This window comes from Lonchura striata, chromosome 3 (genome assembly GCF_050655825.1).
Source record: "Lonchura striata isolate lonStrDom1 chromosome 3, ASM5065582v1, whole genome shotgun sequence".
NCBI lineage: Eukaryota > Metazoa > Chordata > Aves > Passeriformes > Estrildidae > Lonchura > Lonchura striata.
In genome coordinates, this window is record NC_140705.1 from 1,725,688 (window position 1) to 1,742,536 (window position 16,849).

At 53.9% G+C, this 16,849-nt stretch overlaps 1 protein-coding gene across 6 annotated transcripts in view; it reads left to right on the forward strand.

Annotated features, from left to right (window-relative positions):
- Window positions 1–2,235: 2,235 nt before the first annotated feature.
- The window catches only part of EPHX2 (epoxide hydrolase 2), a 41,469-nt gene continuing 26,855 nt past the window's right edge, over window positions 2,236–16,849 (forward strand). For all 6 annotated transcript variants that reach the window (XM_085574286.1, XM_085574287.1, XM_085574285.1 and 3 more), the window contains exons 1-6: window positions 2,236–2,372; window positions 4,880–4,964; window positions 6,303–6,453; window positions 11,144–11,334; window positions 15,140–15,262; window positions 16,370–16,438. In XM_085574286.1, the coding sequence (XP_085430412.1) occupies window positions 2,272–2,372; window positions 4,880–4,964; window positions 6,303–6,453; window positions 11,144–11,334; window positions 15,140–15,262; window positions 16,370–16,438 (720 nt within the window). In that variant the 5' untranslated portion in view covers window positions 2,236–2,271. The remainder of the gene's footprint in view (window positions 2,373–4,879; window positions 4,965–6,302; window positions 6,454–11,143; window positions 11,335–15,139; window positions 15,263–16,369; window positions 16,439–16,849) is intronic.

A 16,849-nucleotide genomic window follows, 5' to 3' on the forward strand; every position in this document is an offset into this window, starting at 1 on the left:
TGGGGAAGAAGTGGAAAATTTTGTGAATTTTTGGGAAAAAAAAGGGGAAACTTTTGGGGGAAAATGGGAATTTTTTGGCGAAAATGGGAATTTTTGAAAAAAATTTTATTTATTTGAGATTTTGTGTGAAAAGGGGGAATTTTGGGGGGAAATTTGGATTTATTTGGGATTTTTGGGGAAAAGGGGGAATTTTGGGGGGAAATGGGAAATTTTGCGGTTTTTTGAAGAGAAAAAAATTGTAACTTTGAGGGGATTTTGGGGATTTTGTTTTTGATTTGTTTTTTTTTTATTTTTTAGGGATTTTTGAGATTTTTTGGGATTGGGGATTTGGGGGATTTTTGAGGGTTTTTGGGGATTTGGATTTTTCAGATTTTTGGGATTTGGGGTTTGGGATCCAAAAGGGGAAACTGAGGCCCCAAAGGGGTCGGGGCAAAATCTCACAGGAACCCCAAAACCTCATTTTAATCCCCAAAAATTCAATTTTGACCCCCCAAAAAATCCAAATTTGACCCCAAAAAAATCCCAATTTGACCCCCCCAAAAAAATCACAATTTTGACCCCCCAAAAAAATCCAACTTTTCATCCCAAAAATCCCTCAGGCATTCCAAGACGTCAAATTTTGACCCCAAAAATCCCAATTTTGACCCCCAAAATCCCAATTTGGATCCCAAAAACTCCAATTTGACAAAAAAATTAAATTTGGGACCCCAAAAATCCCAAATTTGGACCACAAAAAATCCCAATTTGGACCCCCAAAAAATCCATATTTGACCCTAATGAATCCCAATTTGTACCCAAAAAAATCCAATTTGACCCAAAAATTCAATTTGGGACTCCAAAAATCCCAAATTTGACCCCAAAAATCCCATTTGGGACCCCTGAGGGGGCGTGGCCTCGTATCCCATTGCCGTCTAAGGGGTGGGCGTGGCTTCACTGAGGGGGCGTGGCTTAGGCTACCATTGATGCCTATGGGGTGGGCGTGGCTTCACTGAGGGGGCGTGGCTTAGGCTACCGTTGCCGTCTATGGGGTGGGCGTGGCTTTCGCAGAGGGGGCGTGGCTTAGGCTACCATTGCTTTGTATGGGGTGGGCGTGGCTTCGGAGAGGGGCGTGGCTTTGTTCACCATTGCTGCCTATGGGGTGGGCGTGGCTTCACTGAGGGGGCGTGGCTTAGGCTACCATTGCTGCCTATGGGGTGGGCGTGGCTTCACTGAGGGGGCGTGGCTTAGGCTACCGTTGCCGTCTATGGGGTGGGCGTGGCTTTCGCAGAGGGGGCGTGGCTTAGGCTACCATTGCTGTCTATGGGGTGGGCGTGGCTTCACTGAGGGGGCGTGGCTTCGTCTGCCGTTGCTGTCTATGGGGTGGGCGTGGCTTCACTGAGGGGGCGTGGCTTCACCTCCCATTGCCGTCTATGGGGTGGGCGTGGCTTCGTCTGCCATTGCCGTCTATGGGGTGGGCGTGGCTTCGTTTGTCATTGCAATCTATAGGGGGCGTGGCTTCTCGGAGGGGGCGTGGCCTCACTTACCATTGCTGCCTACGGGGTGGGCGTGGCTTCGTCTGACATTGCAATCTATAGGGGGCGTGGCTTCATCTGCCATTGCTGTCTATGGGTGGGCGTGGCTTCGTCTGCCATTGCTGTCTATAGGGTGGGCGTGGCTTCGTCTGACAGCCGTTCGTCTACGGGTGGGCGTGGCTTCGTCTGCCATTGCAATCTATAGGAGGCGTGGCTTCGCGGAGGGGGCGTGGCCTCACTTACCATTGCCGCCTATGGGGTGGGCGTGGCTTCGCCGAGGGGGCGTGGCCTCACATACCACTGCCGCCTATGGGGTGGGCGTGGCTTCGTCTGCCATTTCAATCTATAGGGGGCGTGGCTTCGCTGAGGGGGCGTGGCCTCATATACCATTGCCGCCTATGGGGTTGCCGTGGCTTCGTCTGCCATTGCCGTCTATGGGGTGGGCGTGGCTTCACTGAGGGGGCGTGGCTTTGTCTGCCATTTCAATCTATAGGGGGCGTGGTTTCGCCGAGGGGGCGTGGCCTCACTGACCATTGCCGCCTATGGGGTGGGCGTGGCTTTGCCGAGGGGGCGTGGCCTCACATACCACTGCCGCCTACGGGGTGGGCGTGGCTTCGGCGCGCGCTCTGCTCTACGCGAGGGGCGCGGCCTCGCGGAGGGGGCGTGGCCTCGCAAAACAACAAATCCCCGGCGAGGGGGCGTGGCCTAAACCGGCCCAAAGGTCGAGGTCGCGGGTTCGAGCCCCGGTGCGGCGGCGGCCATGGCGCCCCGGGCCGTGATCTTCGGCCTCAGCGGGGTCCTGCTGCGGCCGGGCCTGCAGCATTTCCTCAGCGCCTGCGAGCGGGACTGCCACCTGCCCAGGTCCGGCCGGTTCGGGCCGGTTCGGGTTGGTTTGGGTTGGTTTGGGTTGGTTTGGGTTGGTTTGGGTCGGTTTGGGTTGGTTTTGGGTCGGTTTTGGGTCGGTTTGGTGAAGTTCCGCTCGCGCCCGCCCGCGTCTGGAAGAGAGGCGGCGCCGTACGAGAAACAAGAAATCAACGGGAGAATCCTGCGCTTGGCGGCGCCGCCCGCGCGGGGTTTGGGATTTGGGATTTGGGGTTTGGGGTTTGGGGTTTGGGGTTTGGGATTTGGGGTTTGGGGTTTGGGATTTGGGATTTGGGGTTTGGGGTTTGGGATTTGGGATTTGGGGTTTGGGGTTTGGGGTTTTTGGGGTTTGGGGTTTTTGGGGTTTGGGATTTGGGGTTTGGGGTTTGGGGTTTTTGGGGTTTGGGGTTTTTGGGGTTTGGGATTTGGGGTTTTTGGGGTTTGGGATTTGGGGTTTGGGGTTTGGGGTTTTTGGGGTTTGGGGTTTGGGGTTTGGGGTTTTTGGGGTTTGGGATTTGGGGTTTGGGGTTTGGGATTTGGGGTTTGGGATTTTTGGGATTTTTGGGATTTGGGGTTTGGGATTTGGGGTTTGGGGTTTGGGGTTTGGGATTTTTGGGATTTGGGATTTGGGGTTTGGGATTTGGGATTTTTGGGATTTGGGGTTTGGGGTTTTTGGGGTTTGGGGTTTGGGATTTGGGGTTTGGGATTTTTGGGATTTGGGATTTTTGGGGTTTGGGATTTGGGGTTTGGGGTTTGGGGTTTTTGGGGTTTGGGATTTGGGGTTTGGGGTTTTTGGGGTTTTTGGGGTTTGGGGTTTTTGGGGTTTGGGGTTTGGGGTTTGGGATTTTTGGGGTTTGGAGTTTGGGGTTTTTGGTGTTTTTGGGATTTGGGGTTTTTGGGGTTTGGGGTTTGGGGTTTTTGGGGTTTGGGGTCTGGGATTTTTGGGGTTTGGGATTTGGGGTTTGGGGATTTGGGGTTTGGGGTTTTTGGGGTTTGGGGTTTGGGGTTTTTGGGGTTTGGGATTTGGGGTTTGGGGTTTGGGATTTGGGGTTTGGGGTTTGGGATTTGGGGTTTGGGATTTGGGATTTGGGGATTTGGGATTTGGGGTTTGGGATTTGGGGTTTGGGGTTTGGGCTTTGGGGTTTTTGGGGTTTGGGGTTTAGGATTTTTGGGGTTTGGGGTTTGGGGTTTGGGATTTGGGGTTTGGGGTTTTTGGGCTTTGGGATTTGGGGTTTGGGATTTGGGGTTTTTGGGATTTGGGGTTTGGGGTTTGGGATTTGGGGTTTGGGGTTTGGGATTTGGGGTTTGGGATTTGGGATTTGGGATTTTTGGGATTTGGGATTTTTGGGGTTTGGGGTTTGGGGTTTTTGGGGTTTGGGGTTTGGGGTTTGGGGTTTGGGATTTTTGGGGTTTGGGGTTTGGGGTTTGGGGTTTGGGGTTTTTGGGATTTGGGGTTTGGGGTTTTTGGGGTTTGGGGTTTTTGGGATTTGGGGTTTGGGGTTTTTGGGATTTGGGGTTTGGGGTTTGGGGTTTGGGATTTTTGGGATTTGGGATTTTTGGGGTTTGGGATTTGGGGTTTGGGGTTTGGGGTTTTTGGGGTTTGGGGTTTGGGATTTGGGGTTTGGGGTTTTTGGGGTTTGGGGTTTGGGATTTGGGGTTTGGGGTTTGGGGTTTGGGGTTTGGGATTTGGGATTTTTGGGATTTGGGATTTTTGGGGTTTGGGATTTGGGGTTTGGGGTTTGGGGTTTTTGGGGTTTGGGGTTTTTGGGGTTTTTGGGATTTGGGGTTTGGGGTTTGGGGTTTGGGGTTTGGGGTTTGGGGTTTGGGGTTTGGGATTTGGGGTTTGGGATTTGGGGTTTGGGATTTGGGGTTTGGGGTTTTGGGTTATTTGGGATTTTTGGGTCATTTGGGATTTTGGGGATTTGATTTTGGGGATTTTTGGGATTTTTGGGTCATTTGGGATTTGATTTTTTTTTTAATTTTTGGCAATTGATTTGGGATTTGGGATTTTTGGGATTTGACTTTTTGGGAGTTTTGGGATTTTTGGGATATTTTGGGGTCACTTGGGACTTGATTTTTTTGGAATTTTTGAGATTTTGGGGATTTGGGATTCTTGGGTCATTTGGGATTTTGGGGATTTTATTTTTTGTTATTTGGGATTTTTGGGATTTGGGATTTTTGGGTCATTTGGGATTTTGGGGATTTTATTTTTTGTTATTTGGGATTTTTGGGATTTGGGATTTTTTGGGCCATTTGGGATTTTGGGGATTTTATTTTTTGGGATTTGGGATTTTTGGGGATTTTATTTTTTGTTATTTGGGATTTTTGGGATTTGGGATTCTTGGGCCATTTGGGATTTTGGGGATTTTATTTTTTGCTATTTGGGATTTTTGGGATTTGGGATTCTTGGGCCATTTGGGATTTTTGAGATTTTATTTTTTGGGATTTGGGATTTTTGGGCTTTGATTTTTCGGGATTTGGGGGTTGATTTTTCGGGAATTCCCCAGGGGTTTCCTGGCGGCCGCTCTGGATTCCGGCGGATCCGAGAGCCTCGAGTCCCGAGCGCTGCGGGGGCAGATCAGCCTCAGCCAGGTGCGGCGCCCGGGAATTCGGGAATTCGGGAATTCTGGGAATTCCGGGAGCGTCGGGAATTCCTCACAATTTTGGGAATTTTCCAAGTGGGAATCTCCTGGAATTTGGGGCTTTTCCAACCGGGATTTTTTTGGAATTTGGGACTTTACCAATTGGGAACGTCGGGAATTCCTGGATTGGGAATTCCTGGATTGGGACTTCCTGGGAATTTTGGGAATTCCTCACAATTTTGGGAATTTTCCAATTGGGATTCCCTGGAATTTGGGTCTTTTCCAATGGGGATTTTTTTGGAATTTGGGACTTTACCAATTGAGAATGTCGGGAATTCCTGGATTGGGAATTCCTCACAATTTTGGGAATTCCTCACAATTTTGGGACTTCTTCAAGTGGGAATTTCCTGGAATTTGGGGCTTTTCCAACCGGGATTTTTCCATAAATTTTGGGACTTCTCCAAGCTGGAATTTCCCAAATTTTGGGACTTTTCCAACTGGGATTTTGTGGCAGTTTGGGACTTTTCCAATTGGGAACGTCGGGAATTCCTGGGAATTTTGGGAATTCCAACTAGGATTTTGGGAATTCCAACGAGGATTTTGGGAATTTTCCAAGTGGGAATTTCTGGAATTTTGGGACTTTTCCAAATGAAATTTCTCTGTGATTTTTGGATCTTTCCCAGTCCAGAATTTCCAGAATTTTGGGACTTTTCCAACTGGGAATTTTTCTCAATTTTTGGGACTTTTCCAATTGGGATTTCTCCAGAATTTGGGGCTTTTCCAACTGGGATTTTCCCAAAATTTTGGGAATTTTCCAAGTGGGAATTTCCTGGAATTTGGGGCTTTTCCAACCGGGATTTTTCCATAAATTTTGGGACTTCTCCAAGCTGGAATTTCCCAAACTTTGGGACTTTTCCAACCTGGATTTTCCATAAATTTTGGGTGTCTTTTCCAATTGGGAAGGTTGGGAATTCCCAGGAACGTTGGGAATTTTGGGAATTCCAACTAGGATTTTGGGAATTTTCCAAGCGGGAATTTGCCAAATTTTGGGACTTTTCCAACCGGGATTTCCTGGAATTTTGGGACTTTTCCAGCCGGGATTTCTTGGTATTTCAGGACTTTTTCCAATTGGGAAGGTTGGGAATTCCCAGGAAATTCAGGAATTCTCAGGAATTTTGGGAATTCCTCGCGATGTTGGGGCTTTTCCAAGTGGGAATTTCCTGGAATTTTGAGACTTCAACCTGGATTTGTCCCAGTTTTCGGGGTTTTCCCACCCGGGGTTTCCTGGAATCTGGGGACATTTTGGGAATTCCCGGGAATTTTGGGAATTCCCGTTTCCCGGCCGCAGCTGCAGGAGGAGCTGGAGCGGCGCTGCCGGGCGGCTCCGGGCGCCGCCGTTCCCGAGGGATTCTCGGCGTCGCGGCCGTTCCGGGAATTCCGGAGCCGCGCCCGGCTGGAGGCGCCGCTGCTGCGCGCGGCCGCCGCCCTGCGGAGCCACGGTGGGAAGGCCGGGAATGCCGGGGCGGAATTTTGGGAATGGTGGGAACGGTGGGTTTGGAATGGTGGGAATGGGGGGGGTGGAATGTTGGGAATGGTGGGAACGGTGGGTTTGGAATGTTGGGAACGTTGAGTTTGGAATGTTGGGAACGTTGAGTTTGGAATGTTGGGAATGTTGAGTTGGGAACGTTGGGAATGGAACATTGGGATGATGGGAATGGAATGGTGGGAATGGTGGGAATGTTGGGAATGTTGGGTTTGGAATGTTGGGAATGGTGGGAACGGTGGGAATGGTGGGAATGTTGGGAACGTTGAGTTTGGAATGTTGGGAATGGTGGGGATGGAATGTTGGGATTGTTGGGTTGGGAACGGTGGGAATAGTGGGAATGTTGGGAACGTTGAGTTTGGAATTTTGGGAATGGTGGGAACGGTGGGAATGGAACATTGGGATGATGGGAATGGAATGGTGGGAATGTTGGGAATGGTGGGAATGGTGGGAATGGTGGGAACGGTGGGAATGTTGGGAATGTTGAGTTGGGAATGTTGGGAATGTTGAGTTGGGAATGTTGGGAATGGGGGGGTGGAATGTTGGGAATGTTGGGTTGGGAACGTTGGGAATGGAACATTGGGATGATGGGAATGGAATGTTGGGAATGGTGGGAACGGTGGGAACGGTGGGAATGGTGGGAACATTGGGTTTGGAATGTTGGGAATAGTGGGAACGGTGGGAATGGAACATTGGGATGATGGGAATGGAATGGTGGAAACGGTGGGAACGTTGGGAATGTTGAGTTTGGAATGTTGGGAATGGGGGGGGTGGAATGTTGGGAATGGTGGGTTTGGAATGTTGGGAATGGTGGGGGTGGAATGTTGGGAATGTTGGGTTTGGAATGTTGGGAATGGAGTATTGGGATGATGGGAATGGAATGATGGGAACGGTGGGAACGGTGGGAATGGTGGGAACGTTGAGTTGGGAATGTTGGGAACGTTGAGTTTGGAATGGTGGGAATGGCGGGGGTGGAATGTTGGGAATGGAACATTGGGATGATGGGAATGGAATGGTGGGAATGGTGGGAATGTTGGGTTTGGAATGTTGGGAATGGGGGGGGTGGAATGTCGGGATTGTTGGGTTGGGAATGTTGGGAATGCTGGGAATGGTGGGAATGGTGGGAATGGTGGGAACGTTGGGTTTGGAATGTTGGGAATGGTGGGAATGTTGGGAATGTTGAGTTTGGAATGGTGGGAATGGTGGGGGTGGAATGTTGGGATTGTTGGGTTGGGAATGTTGGGAATGGAACATTGGGATGATGGGAATGGAATGTTGGGAATGGTGGGAATGGTGGGAATGTTGGGAACGTTGAGTTGGGAATGTTGGGAATGGGGGGGTGGAATGTTGGGGATGGAACATTGGGATGATGGGAATGGAATGTTGGGAAGGATGGGAACGTTGGGTTTGGAATGGTGGGAATGGGGGGGGTGGAATGTTGGGAATGTTGGGAATGGGGGTGGAATGGTGGGAATGTTGGGAACGGTGGGAATGGAACATTGGGATGATGGGAATGGAATGTTGGGAATGGTGGGATTGTTGGGGGTGGAATGGTGGGAATGTTGGGATGATGAGAACAGTGGGAATGGTGGGAACGATGGGTCTGGAATGTTGGGTGTGGAATGTCGGGAATGGAACATTGGGATGATGGGAATGGAATGGTGGGAATGGTGGGAACGTTGAGTTTGGAATGTTGGGTGTGGAATGTCAGGAATGTCGAGTTCGGAATGTTGGGAATGGCGGGTGTGGAATGTCGGGATTGTTGGGTTGGGAATGTCGGGAATGTTGGGAATGTTGGGTTTGGAATGTTGGGAATGGGGGGGGTGGAATGTTGGGATTGTTGGGTTGGGAATGGTGGGAATGGTGGGAATGTTGAGTTTGGAATGTTGGGTGTGGAATGTTGGGAATGTCGAGTTCGGAATGTTGGGAATGGCGGGTGTGGAATGTCGGGATTGTTGGGTTGGGAATGTCGGGAATGCTGAGATAGAGGGAACGGAATGTTGGGAACATTGGGAATGTCCAGTTCGGAATGTTGGGAATGCTGGGAATGTTGGGAATGTTGGGAATGTGGAGGATGGGAAGTTGGGAATGGAACATTGGGATGATGGGAATGGTGGGTTGGGAATGTTGGGAATGGAATGTTGGGAATGCTTGGAACGATGGGTGTGGAATGTTGGGAACGTCGGGAATGTTGAGTTCGGAATGTTGGGAATGTTGGGAATGCCAAGTTCGGAACGTTGGGAATGGTGGGTTGGGAATGTTGGGAATGAAAGGTTGGGATGATGAAAATGGTGGGAATGGAATGTTGGGAATGTTGGGAATGTTTGGAATGGAATGTTGGGAATGGAGGAAAAGTTGGGAATTTTGGGTTGGGAATCATGGGATGGTGGGAATGGAATGTTGGGAATGTTGGCTCAGGAATGTTGGGAATGTTGGGTTGGGAGTGTTGGGATGGTGGAGATGGAAATTTGGGAATGCTGGGGATGGAAATCCTGGTGGATCCCACCACAAAGCCCTGGTGGATCCCACCAGGAGCTCCTGGCAAATCCCACCATGAGCTCCTCATGGATCCCACCAGGAGATCCTGGTGGATCCCACCACAAGATCCTTGTCAATCCCACCACAAAGCCCTGGTGGATCCCACCATGAGATCCTGATGGATCCCACCAGGAGATCCTCGTGGATCCCCCCATGAGCTCCTGGCAGATCCCACCACAAAGCCCTGGCTGATCCCACCCTCAGCTCCTGGTCATTCCCACCATGAGATCCTGGTGGGTCCCACCACGAGGTCCTGGCCAATCCCACCAGGAGCTCCTGATGGATCCCACCAGGAGATCCTTGTGGATCCCACCACAAAGTCCTGGTAGATCCCACCCCGATCTCCCGTTGGATCCCACCAGGAGCTCCTGGCCAATCCCACCAGGAGCTCCTGGTCAATCCCACCACAAAGCCCTGGCTGATCCCACCACAAAGCCCTGGTAGATGCCACCAGGAGCTCCTGGTGGATCCCACCACAAAGCCCGGGTAGATCCCACCACGAGTCCCTGGCCGATTCCACCAGGAGCTCCTGGCCGGTCCCACCACAAGATCCTTGTCAATCCCACCACAAAGTCCTGGTTGATCCCACCACGAGATCCTGTTCAATCCCCCCACAAGATCCTTGTGTATCCCACCATGAGCTCCTGATGGATCCCACCAGAAGATCCTCATGGATCCCACCAGGAGCTCCTGGCCGATCCCACCCTGAAGCCCTGGTAGATCCCACCCTGAAGCCCTGGTAGATCCCACCATAAAGCCTGGGTTGATCCCACCCCGATCTCCAGTGGGATCCCACCATGAAGCCCTGGCCGATCCCACCCCAAAGCCCTGGTAGATCTCACCACCAAGCCCTGGATGATCCCACCAGGAGCTCCTGGCCGATCCCACCCCAAAGCCCTGGCAGACCCCACCAAGAGCTCCTGGTGGATCCCACCCCAAAGCCCTTGTAGATCCCACCACAAAGCCCGGGTAGACCCCACCAGGAGCTCCTGGCCGATCCCACCCCGAAGCCCTGGCTGATCCCACCAGGAACTCCTGGCCGATCCCACCCCGAAGCCCTGGCTGATCCCACCACGAAGCCTGGGTAGATCCCATCAGGAGCTCCTGGTGGATCCCACCACCAAGCCCTGGTAGATCCCACCACAAAGCCTGGGTAGATCCCATCAGGAGCTCCTGGTGGATCCCACCACCAAGCCCTGGTAGATCCCACCACAAAGCCTGGGTAGATCCCACCATGAACTCCTGGCCAATCCCACCCCAAAGCCCTGGCGGATCCCACCAGGAGCTCCTGGCTGATCCCACCCTGAAGCCCTGGTAGATCCCACCATAAAGCCTGGGTTGATCCCACCCCGATCTCCAGTGGGATCCCACCATGAAGCCCTGGCCGATCCCACCCCAAAGCCCTGGTAGATCTCACCACCAAGCCTGGGTAGATCCCACCAGGAGCTCCTGGCCGATCCCATCCCAAAGCCCTGGCTGATCCCACCAGGAGCTCCTGGTGAATCCCACCCCAAAGCCCTGGTGGATCCCACCAAGAGCTCCTGGTGGATCCCACCATCAAGCCCTGGTGGATCCCACCCCGAAGCCCTGGCTGATCCCACCATGAACTCCTGGCGGATCCCATCCCAAAGCCCTGGCAGACCCCACCAGGAGCTCCTGGATGATCCCACCCCAAAGCCCTGGCTGATCCCACCAGGAGCTCCTGGCCGATCCCACCCTGAAGCCCTGGCAGACCCCACCACCAAGTCCTGGCCGATCACACCCCGAAGCCCTGGCTGATCCCACCAGGAGCTCCTGGTGAATCCCACCACAAAGCCCTGGCTGATCCCACCAGGAGCTCCCGGCGGATCCCACCCCAAAGCCCGGGTAGATCCCACCACCAAGCCCTGGCCGATCCCACCACGAAGCCCTGGCTGATCCCACCATGAACTCCTGGTAGATCCCATCCTGAAGCCCTGGCTGATCCCACCAGGAGCTCCTGGTGGATCCCACCCCAAAGCCCGGGTAGATCCCACCACAAAGCCCGGGTAGACCCCACCAGGAGCTCCTGGCCGATCCCACCCCGAAGCCCTGGCTGATCCCACCAGGAGCTCTCCGGCCTCTCGCAGGGTTCCTGACGGCCGTCCTGGCCAACTCCTGGCTGGACGACACGCCCGGGAGGTCCCGGTGGGCCGAGCTGCTGCAGGAGCTGCGCCGCAGCGTCCACCTGGTGCTGGAGTCCTGCCGGCTCGGCGCCGCCAAGCCCGACCCGCGCGTCTTCTCCTGCGCCCTGGACGCGCTGGGCGTCAGGCCTGAGGAGGTGCCACCACCATCCCAAAAAAACGGGAATTGGGGTTGTCCATGGCCCAGATCCTTGGAGGATCTCAGGGGTTTGAAGCTATGGGAGATGCCACCATCATCCCAAAAAACCCGGGAATTGGGGTTGTCCATGGCCCAGATCCTTGGAGAATTCCAGGGGTTTGAAGCTTTGGGAGATGCCACCACCATCCCCAAAAAAAATCCGGGAATTGGGGTTGTCCATGGCCCAGATCCTTGGAAAATTCCGGAGGGTTGAAGCTATGGGAGATGCCACCACAATTCCCAAAAAATCCAGGAATTCAGGGTTGTCCATGGCCCAGATCCTTGGAGGATCTCAGGGGTTTGAAGCTATGGGAGATGCCACCACCATCCCCCAAAAAAATCCGGGAATTGGGGTTGCCCATGGCCCAGATCCTTGGAGAATTCCGGGGGTTTGAAGCTATGGGAGATGCCACCACAATTCCCAAAATCCGGGATTTTCCATCCCCCAAATCCTGGGATGTTCCTGGGAATCCAAAGCCCTGGGAGATGCCACCACAATGGCCAAAATTTGGGATTTTCCATGCCCCAAATCCATGGATATCTGTGGGAATTTGAAGCTTTGGGAGATGCCACCACCATCCCCAAAAAAATCCAGGAATTGGGGTTGTCTGTGGCCCAGATCCTTGGAAAATTCCGGGGGGTTGAAGCTATGGGAGATGCCACCACAATTCCCAAATCTGGGATTTTCCATGCCCCAAATCCACGGATTTTCCCGGGAATTTGAAGCTTTGGGAGATGCCACCACCATCCCAAAAAAACCGGGAATTTGGGGTTGTCCATGGCCCAGATCCTTAGAAAATTCCGGGGGGTTGAAGCTATGGGAGATGCCGCCACAATTCCCAAAAAATCCAGGAATTTGGGGTTGCCCATGGCCCAGATCCTTGGAGGATCTCAGGGGTTTGAAGCTATGGGAGATGCCACCACCATCCCCAAAAAAATCCGGGAATTGGGGTTGCCCATGGCCCAGATCCTTGGAAAATTCCGGAGGGTTGAAGCTATGGGAGATGCCACCACAATTCCCAAATCTGGGATTTTCCATCCCCCAAATCCATGGATTTTCCATGCCCCAAATCCATGGATTTTCCCGGAAATCTGAAGCCCTGGGAGATGCCACCACAATTCCAGAATCCGGGATTTTCCATCCCCCAAATCCATGGATTTTCCCGGGAATTTGAAGCTTTGGGAGATGCCACCATCATCCCAAAAAAAAGGGGAATTTGGGGTTGTCCATGGCCCAGATCCTTGGAAAATTCCGGGGGTTGAAGCTATGGGAGATGCCACCACAATTCCCAAAAAATCCAGGAATTGGGGTTGTCCATGGCCCAGATCCTTGGAAAATTCTGGGGGGTTGAAGCTATGGGAGATGCCACCACAATTCCCAAAAAATCCAGGAATTCAGGGTTGCCCGTGGCCCAGATCCTTGGAGGATCTCAGGGGTTTGAAGCTATGGGAGATGCCACCACCATCCCCAAAAAAATCCGGGAATTGGGGTTGCCCATGGCCCAGATCCTTGGAAAATTCCAGGGGGTTGAAGCTATGGGAGATGCCACCACAATTCCCAAAATCCGGGATTTTCCATCCCCCAAATCCTGGGATGTTCCTGGGAATCCAAAGCCCTCTGAGATGCCACCACAATGGCCAAAATTTGGGATTTTCCATGCCCCAAATCCACGGATTTTCCCCGGAATTTGAAGCTTTGGGAGATGCCACCACCATCCCAAAAAAATCCAGGAATTGGGGTTGTCTGTGGCCCAGATCCTTGGAAAATTCCGGAGGGTTGAAGCTATGGGAGATGCCACCACAATTCCCAAATCTGGGATTTTCCATCCCCCAAATCCTGGGATGTTCCTGGGAATCCAAAGCCCTCTGAGATGCCACCACAATTCCCAAAATCCGGGATTTTCCATGCCCCAAATCCATGGATATCTGGGGGAATTTGAAGCTATGGGAGATGCCACCACCATCCCCCAAAAAAATCTGGGAATTGGGGTTGTCCGTGGCCCAGATCCTTGGAAAATTCCGAGGGTTTGAAGCTATGGGAGATGCCACCACAATTCCCAAATCCGGGATTTCCCATCCCCCAAATCCTGGGATGTTCCTGGGAATCCGAAGCCCTGGGAGATGCCACCACAATTCCCAAAATCCGGGATTTTCCATCCCCCAAATCCATGGATTTTCCTGGAAATCCGAAGCCCTGGGAGATGCCACCACAATTCCAGAATCCGGGATTTTCCATGCCCCAAATCCATGGACTTCCCCAGGAATTTGAAGCCATGGGAGATGCCACCACCATCCTGAAAATCTGGGGAATCTGGGATTTTCCACCCCCCAAATCCATGGATTTCCCCGGGATTCCAAAGCCATGGGAGATGCCACCACGATTCCCAGAATCCGGGATTTTCCATCCCCCAAATCCTTAGATTTCACCAGGATTCCGAAGCCATGGGAGATGCCACCACAATTCCCAGAATCCGGGATTTTCCATGCCCCAAATCCATGGATTTCCCTGGGAATCCGAAGCCCTGGGAGATGCCACCACCATCCCGGGAATCTGGAATTTTCCGTGCCCCAAACCCATGGCTTTTCCCGGGAATCCGAAGCCCTGGGAGATGCCACCACCATCCCGGGAATCTGGAATTTTCCACCCCCCAAACCCATGGATTTTCCCGGGATTATGAAGCCCTGGGAGATGCCACCACCATCCCAGGAATCTGGGATTTTCCACCCTCCAAATCCATGGACTTCCCCAGGAATTTGAAGCCATGGGAGATGCCACCACCATCCCGGGAATCTGGGATTTTCCACCCTCCAAATCCATGGACTTCCCCAGGAATTTGAAGCCATGGGAGATGCCACCACCATCCTAAAGATCCGGGGAATCTGGGATTTTCCGTGCCCCAAACCCATGGCTTTCCCCGGGAATCCGAAGCCCTGGGAGATGCCACCACCATCCCGGGAATCTGGGATTTTCCATGCCCCAAATCCATGGACTTCCCCAGGATTCCAAAGCCATGGGAGATGCCACCACAATTCCCAGAATCCGGGATTTTCCATCCCCCAAATCCTTAGATTTCACCAGGATTCCGAAGCCATGGGAGATGCCACCACAATTCCCAGAATCCGGGATTTTCCATGCCCCAAATCCATGGACTTCCCCAGGAATTTGAAGCCATGGGAGATGCCACCACCATCCTGAAAATCTGGGGAATCTGGGATTTTCCACCCCCCAAACCCATGGATTTTCCCGGGATTCTGAAGCCATGGGAGATGCCACCACCATCCCGGGAATCTGGGATTTTCCACCCTCGAAATCCATGGATTTCCCCAGGATTCCAAAGCCCTGGGAGATGCCACCACCATCCCGGGAATCTGGGATTTTCCACCCCCCAAATCCATGGACTTCCCCAGGATTCCGAAGCCATGGGAGATGCCACCACCATCCTAAAGATCTGGGGAATCTGGAATTTTCCACCCCCCAAATCCATGGATTTCCCCAGGATTCCAAAGCCATGGGAGATGCCACCACCATCCTAAAGATCTGGGGAATCTGGGATTTTCCATCCCCCAAATCCATGGACTTCCCCAGGATTCCAAAGCCATGGGAGATGCCACCACCATCCTAAAGATCTGGGGAATCTGGAATTTTCCACCCCCCAAATCCATGGATTTCCCCGGGATTATGAAGCCATGGGAGATGCCACCACGATTCCCGAAATCCGTGATTCCCGGGATTCCCGGGGTTCCGGGGGTTCCCTCTTTTCCAGGTGCTGTTCCTGGGCTGCCGGGAGCGGGACCTGGCGCCGGCGCGGGCGCTGGGAATGGCGGCGCTGCCGGTGCGGGACACGGGATCCGCCCTGCGGGACCTGCAGCGGATCACCGGCGTCCAGGCACGGCGATCCCGCCCCGGGATCTCCTGGGGGGATCTCCTGGGAATCCTGGGTGGGATCTCCTGGGACTCCTGAGGGTCCTGGGTGGATCTCCTGGGATCTGATGGGAATCCTGGGTGGGATCTCCTGGGAGTCCTGGGAATCGTGGGTGGGATCTCCTGGGAATCTTGGGTGGGATCTGCTGGGAATCCTGGGAATTGTGGCTGGGATCTTCTGGGAATCCTGGGAATCCTGGGTGGGATCTTCTGGGAATCCCGGGTGGGATCTTCTGGGAATCCTGGGAATCCTGGGTGGGATCTTCTGGGATCTCCTGGGATTCCAGCACAGGATCTGGGATGTCCTGGGAATCCTGGATGGGATCTCCTGGGATCTCCTGGGGTCTGGGGAGGGCTGGGATCTCCTGGGAATCCTGGGAGTCCTGGGTGGGATCTGCTGGGAATCCTGGGTGGGATCTGCTGGGATCTCCTGGGAATCCTGGGTGGGATCTGCTGGGATCTCCTGGGAATCCTGGGAATCCTGGGTGGGATCTGCTGGGAATCCTGGGTGGGATCTCCCAGGACGTCATGGGATTACGGACCAGGAATCCGGGCTGGGATCTTCTGGGATCTGGCGAGGATTGGGATCTCCTGGGAATGGGTGGGTGGGAATCCAGCCCAGGATCTGGGACCTCCTGGGAATCCCATATGGGATCTCCTGGGATCTCGGGAAGGGGAAGGGTCAGGATCTTCTGGGATGGGATCTGGGAATCCAGCCCGGGATCTCCTGGGATCTGGGAATCCAGCCCGGGATCTCCTGGGATCTGGGAGTGGGTGGGATTCTGGGATGGGATCTGGGAATCCAGCCCGGGATCTTGTGGAATCTCCTGGGAATCCTGGGTGGGAATCCAGCCGGGGATCTTCCGGGATCTTGGGAAGGGTTTGGATCTCCTGGGATTCCAGGCTGGGATCCTCTGGGAATGGCCGGGATCTTCTGGATGGGATCCGGGATTCCAACCTGGGATCTCCTGGGATCTCCTGGGATCTCGGAAGGGTCGGGATCTCCAGGGAATCCCAGCTGGGATCGGGTGGGTCCCGGGGGATCCCGGCTGACCGGGATCCGCCCCCGCAGCCGCCGGGGCCGGAGCTGCCGGTGGCCGTGGAGCCGCAGGAGGTGGCGCACGGATACGTCGAGATCCGGGTACGGAGCGCCGGGATCCCCCGGGAATCGGGGCGGGATCCCCCGGGATCCACTGGGAATCGGGGCGGGATGGACCGGGATCCGCCAGGAATCGGGGCGGGATCCGCCGGGATCCACCCGGAATCGGGGCGGGATGGACCGGGATCAGCCGGGAATTGGGGCGGGATTGACCAGGATCCATTGGGAATTGGGGTGGGATCGGCCAGGATCCACTGGGGATCGGGGCGGGATGGACCGGGATCCATTGGGAATTGGGGTGGGATCAGCCGGGATCCGCCAGGAATCGGGGCGGGATCCACCGGGATCCACCAGGAATCGGGGCGGGATTGACCAGGATCCATTGGGAATCAGGGCGGGATCGGCCGGGATCCATCGGGAATTGGGGTGGGATTGTCCAGGATCAGCCGGGAA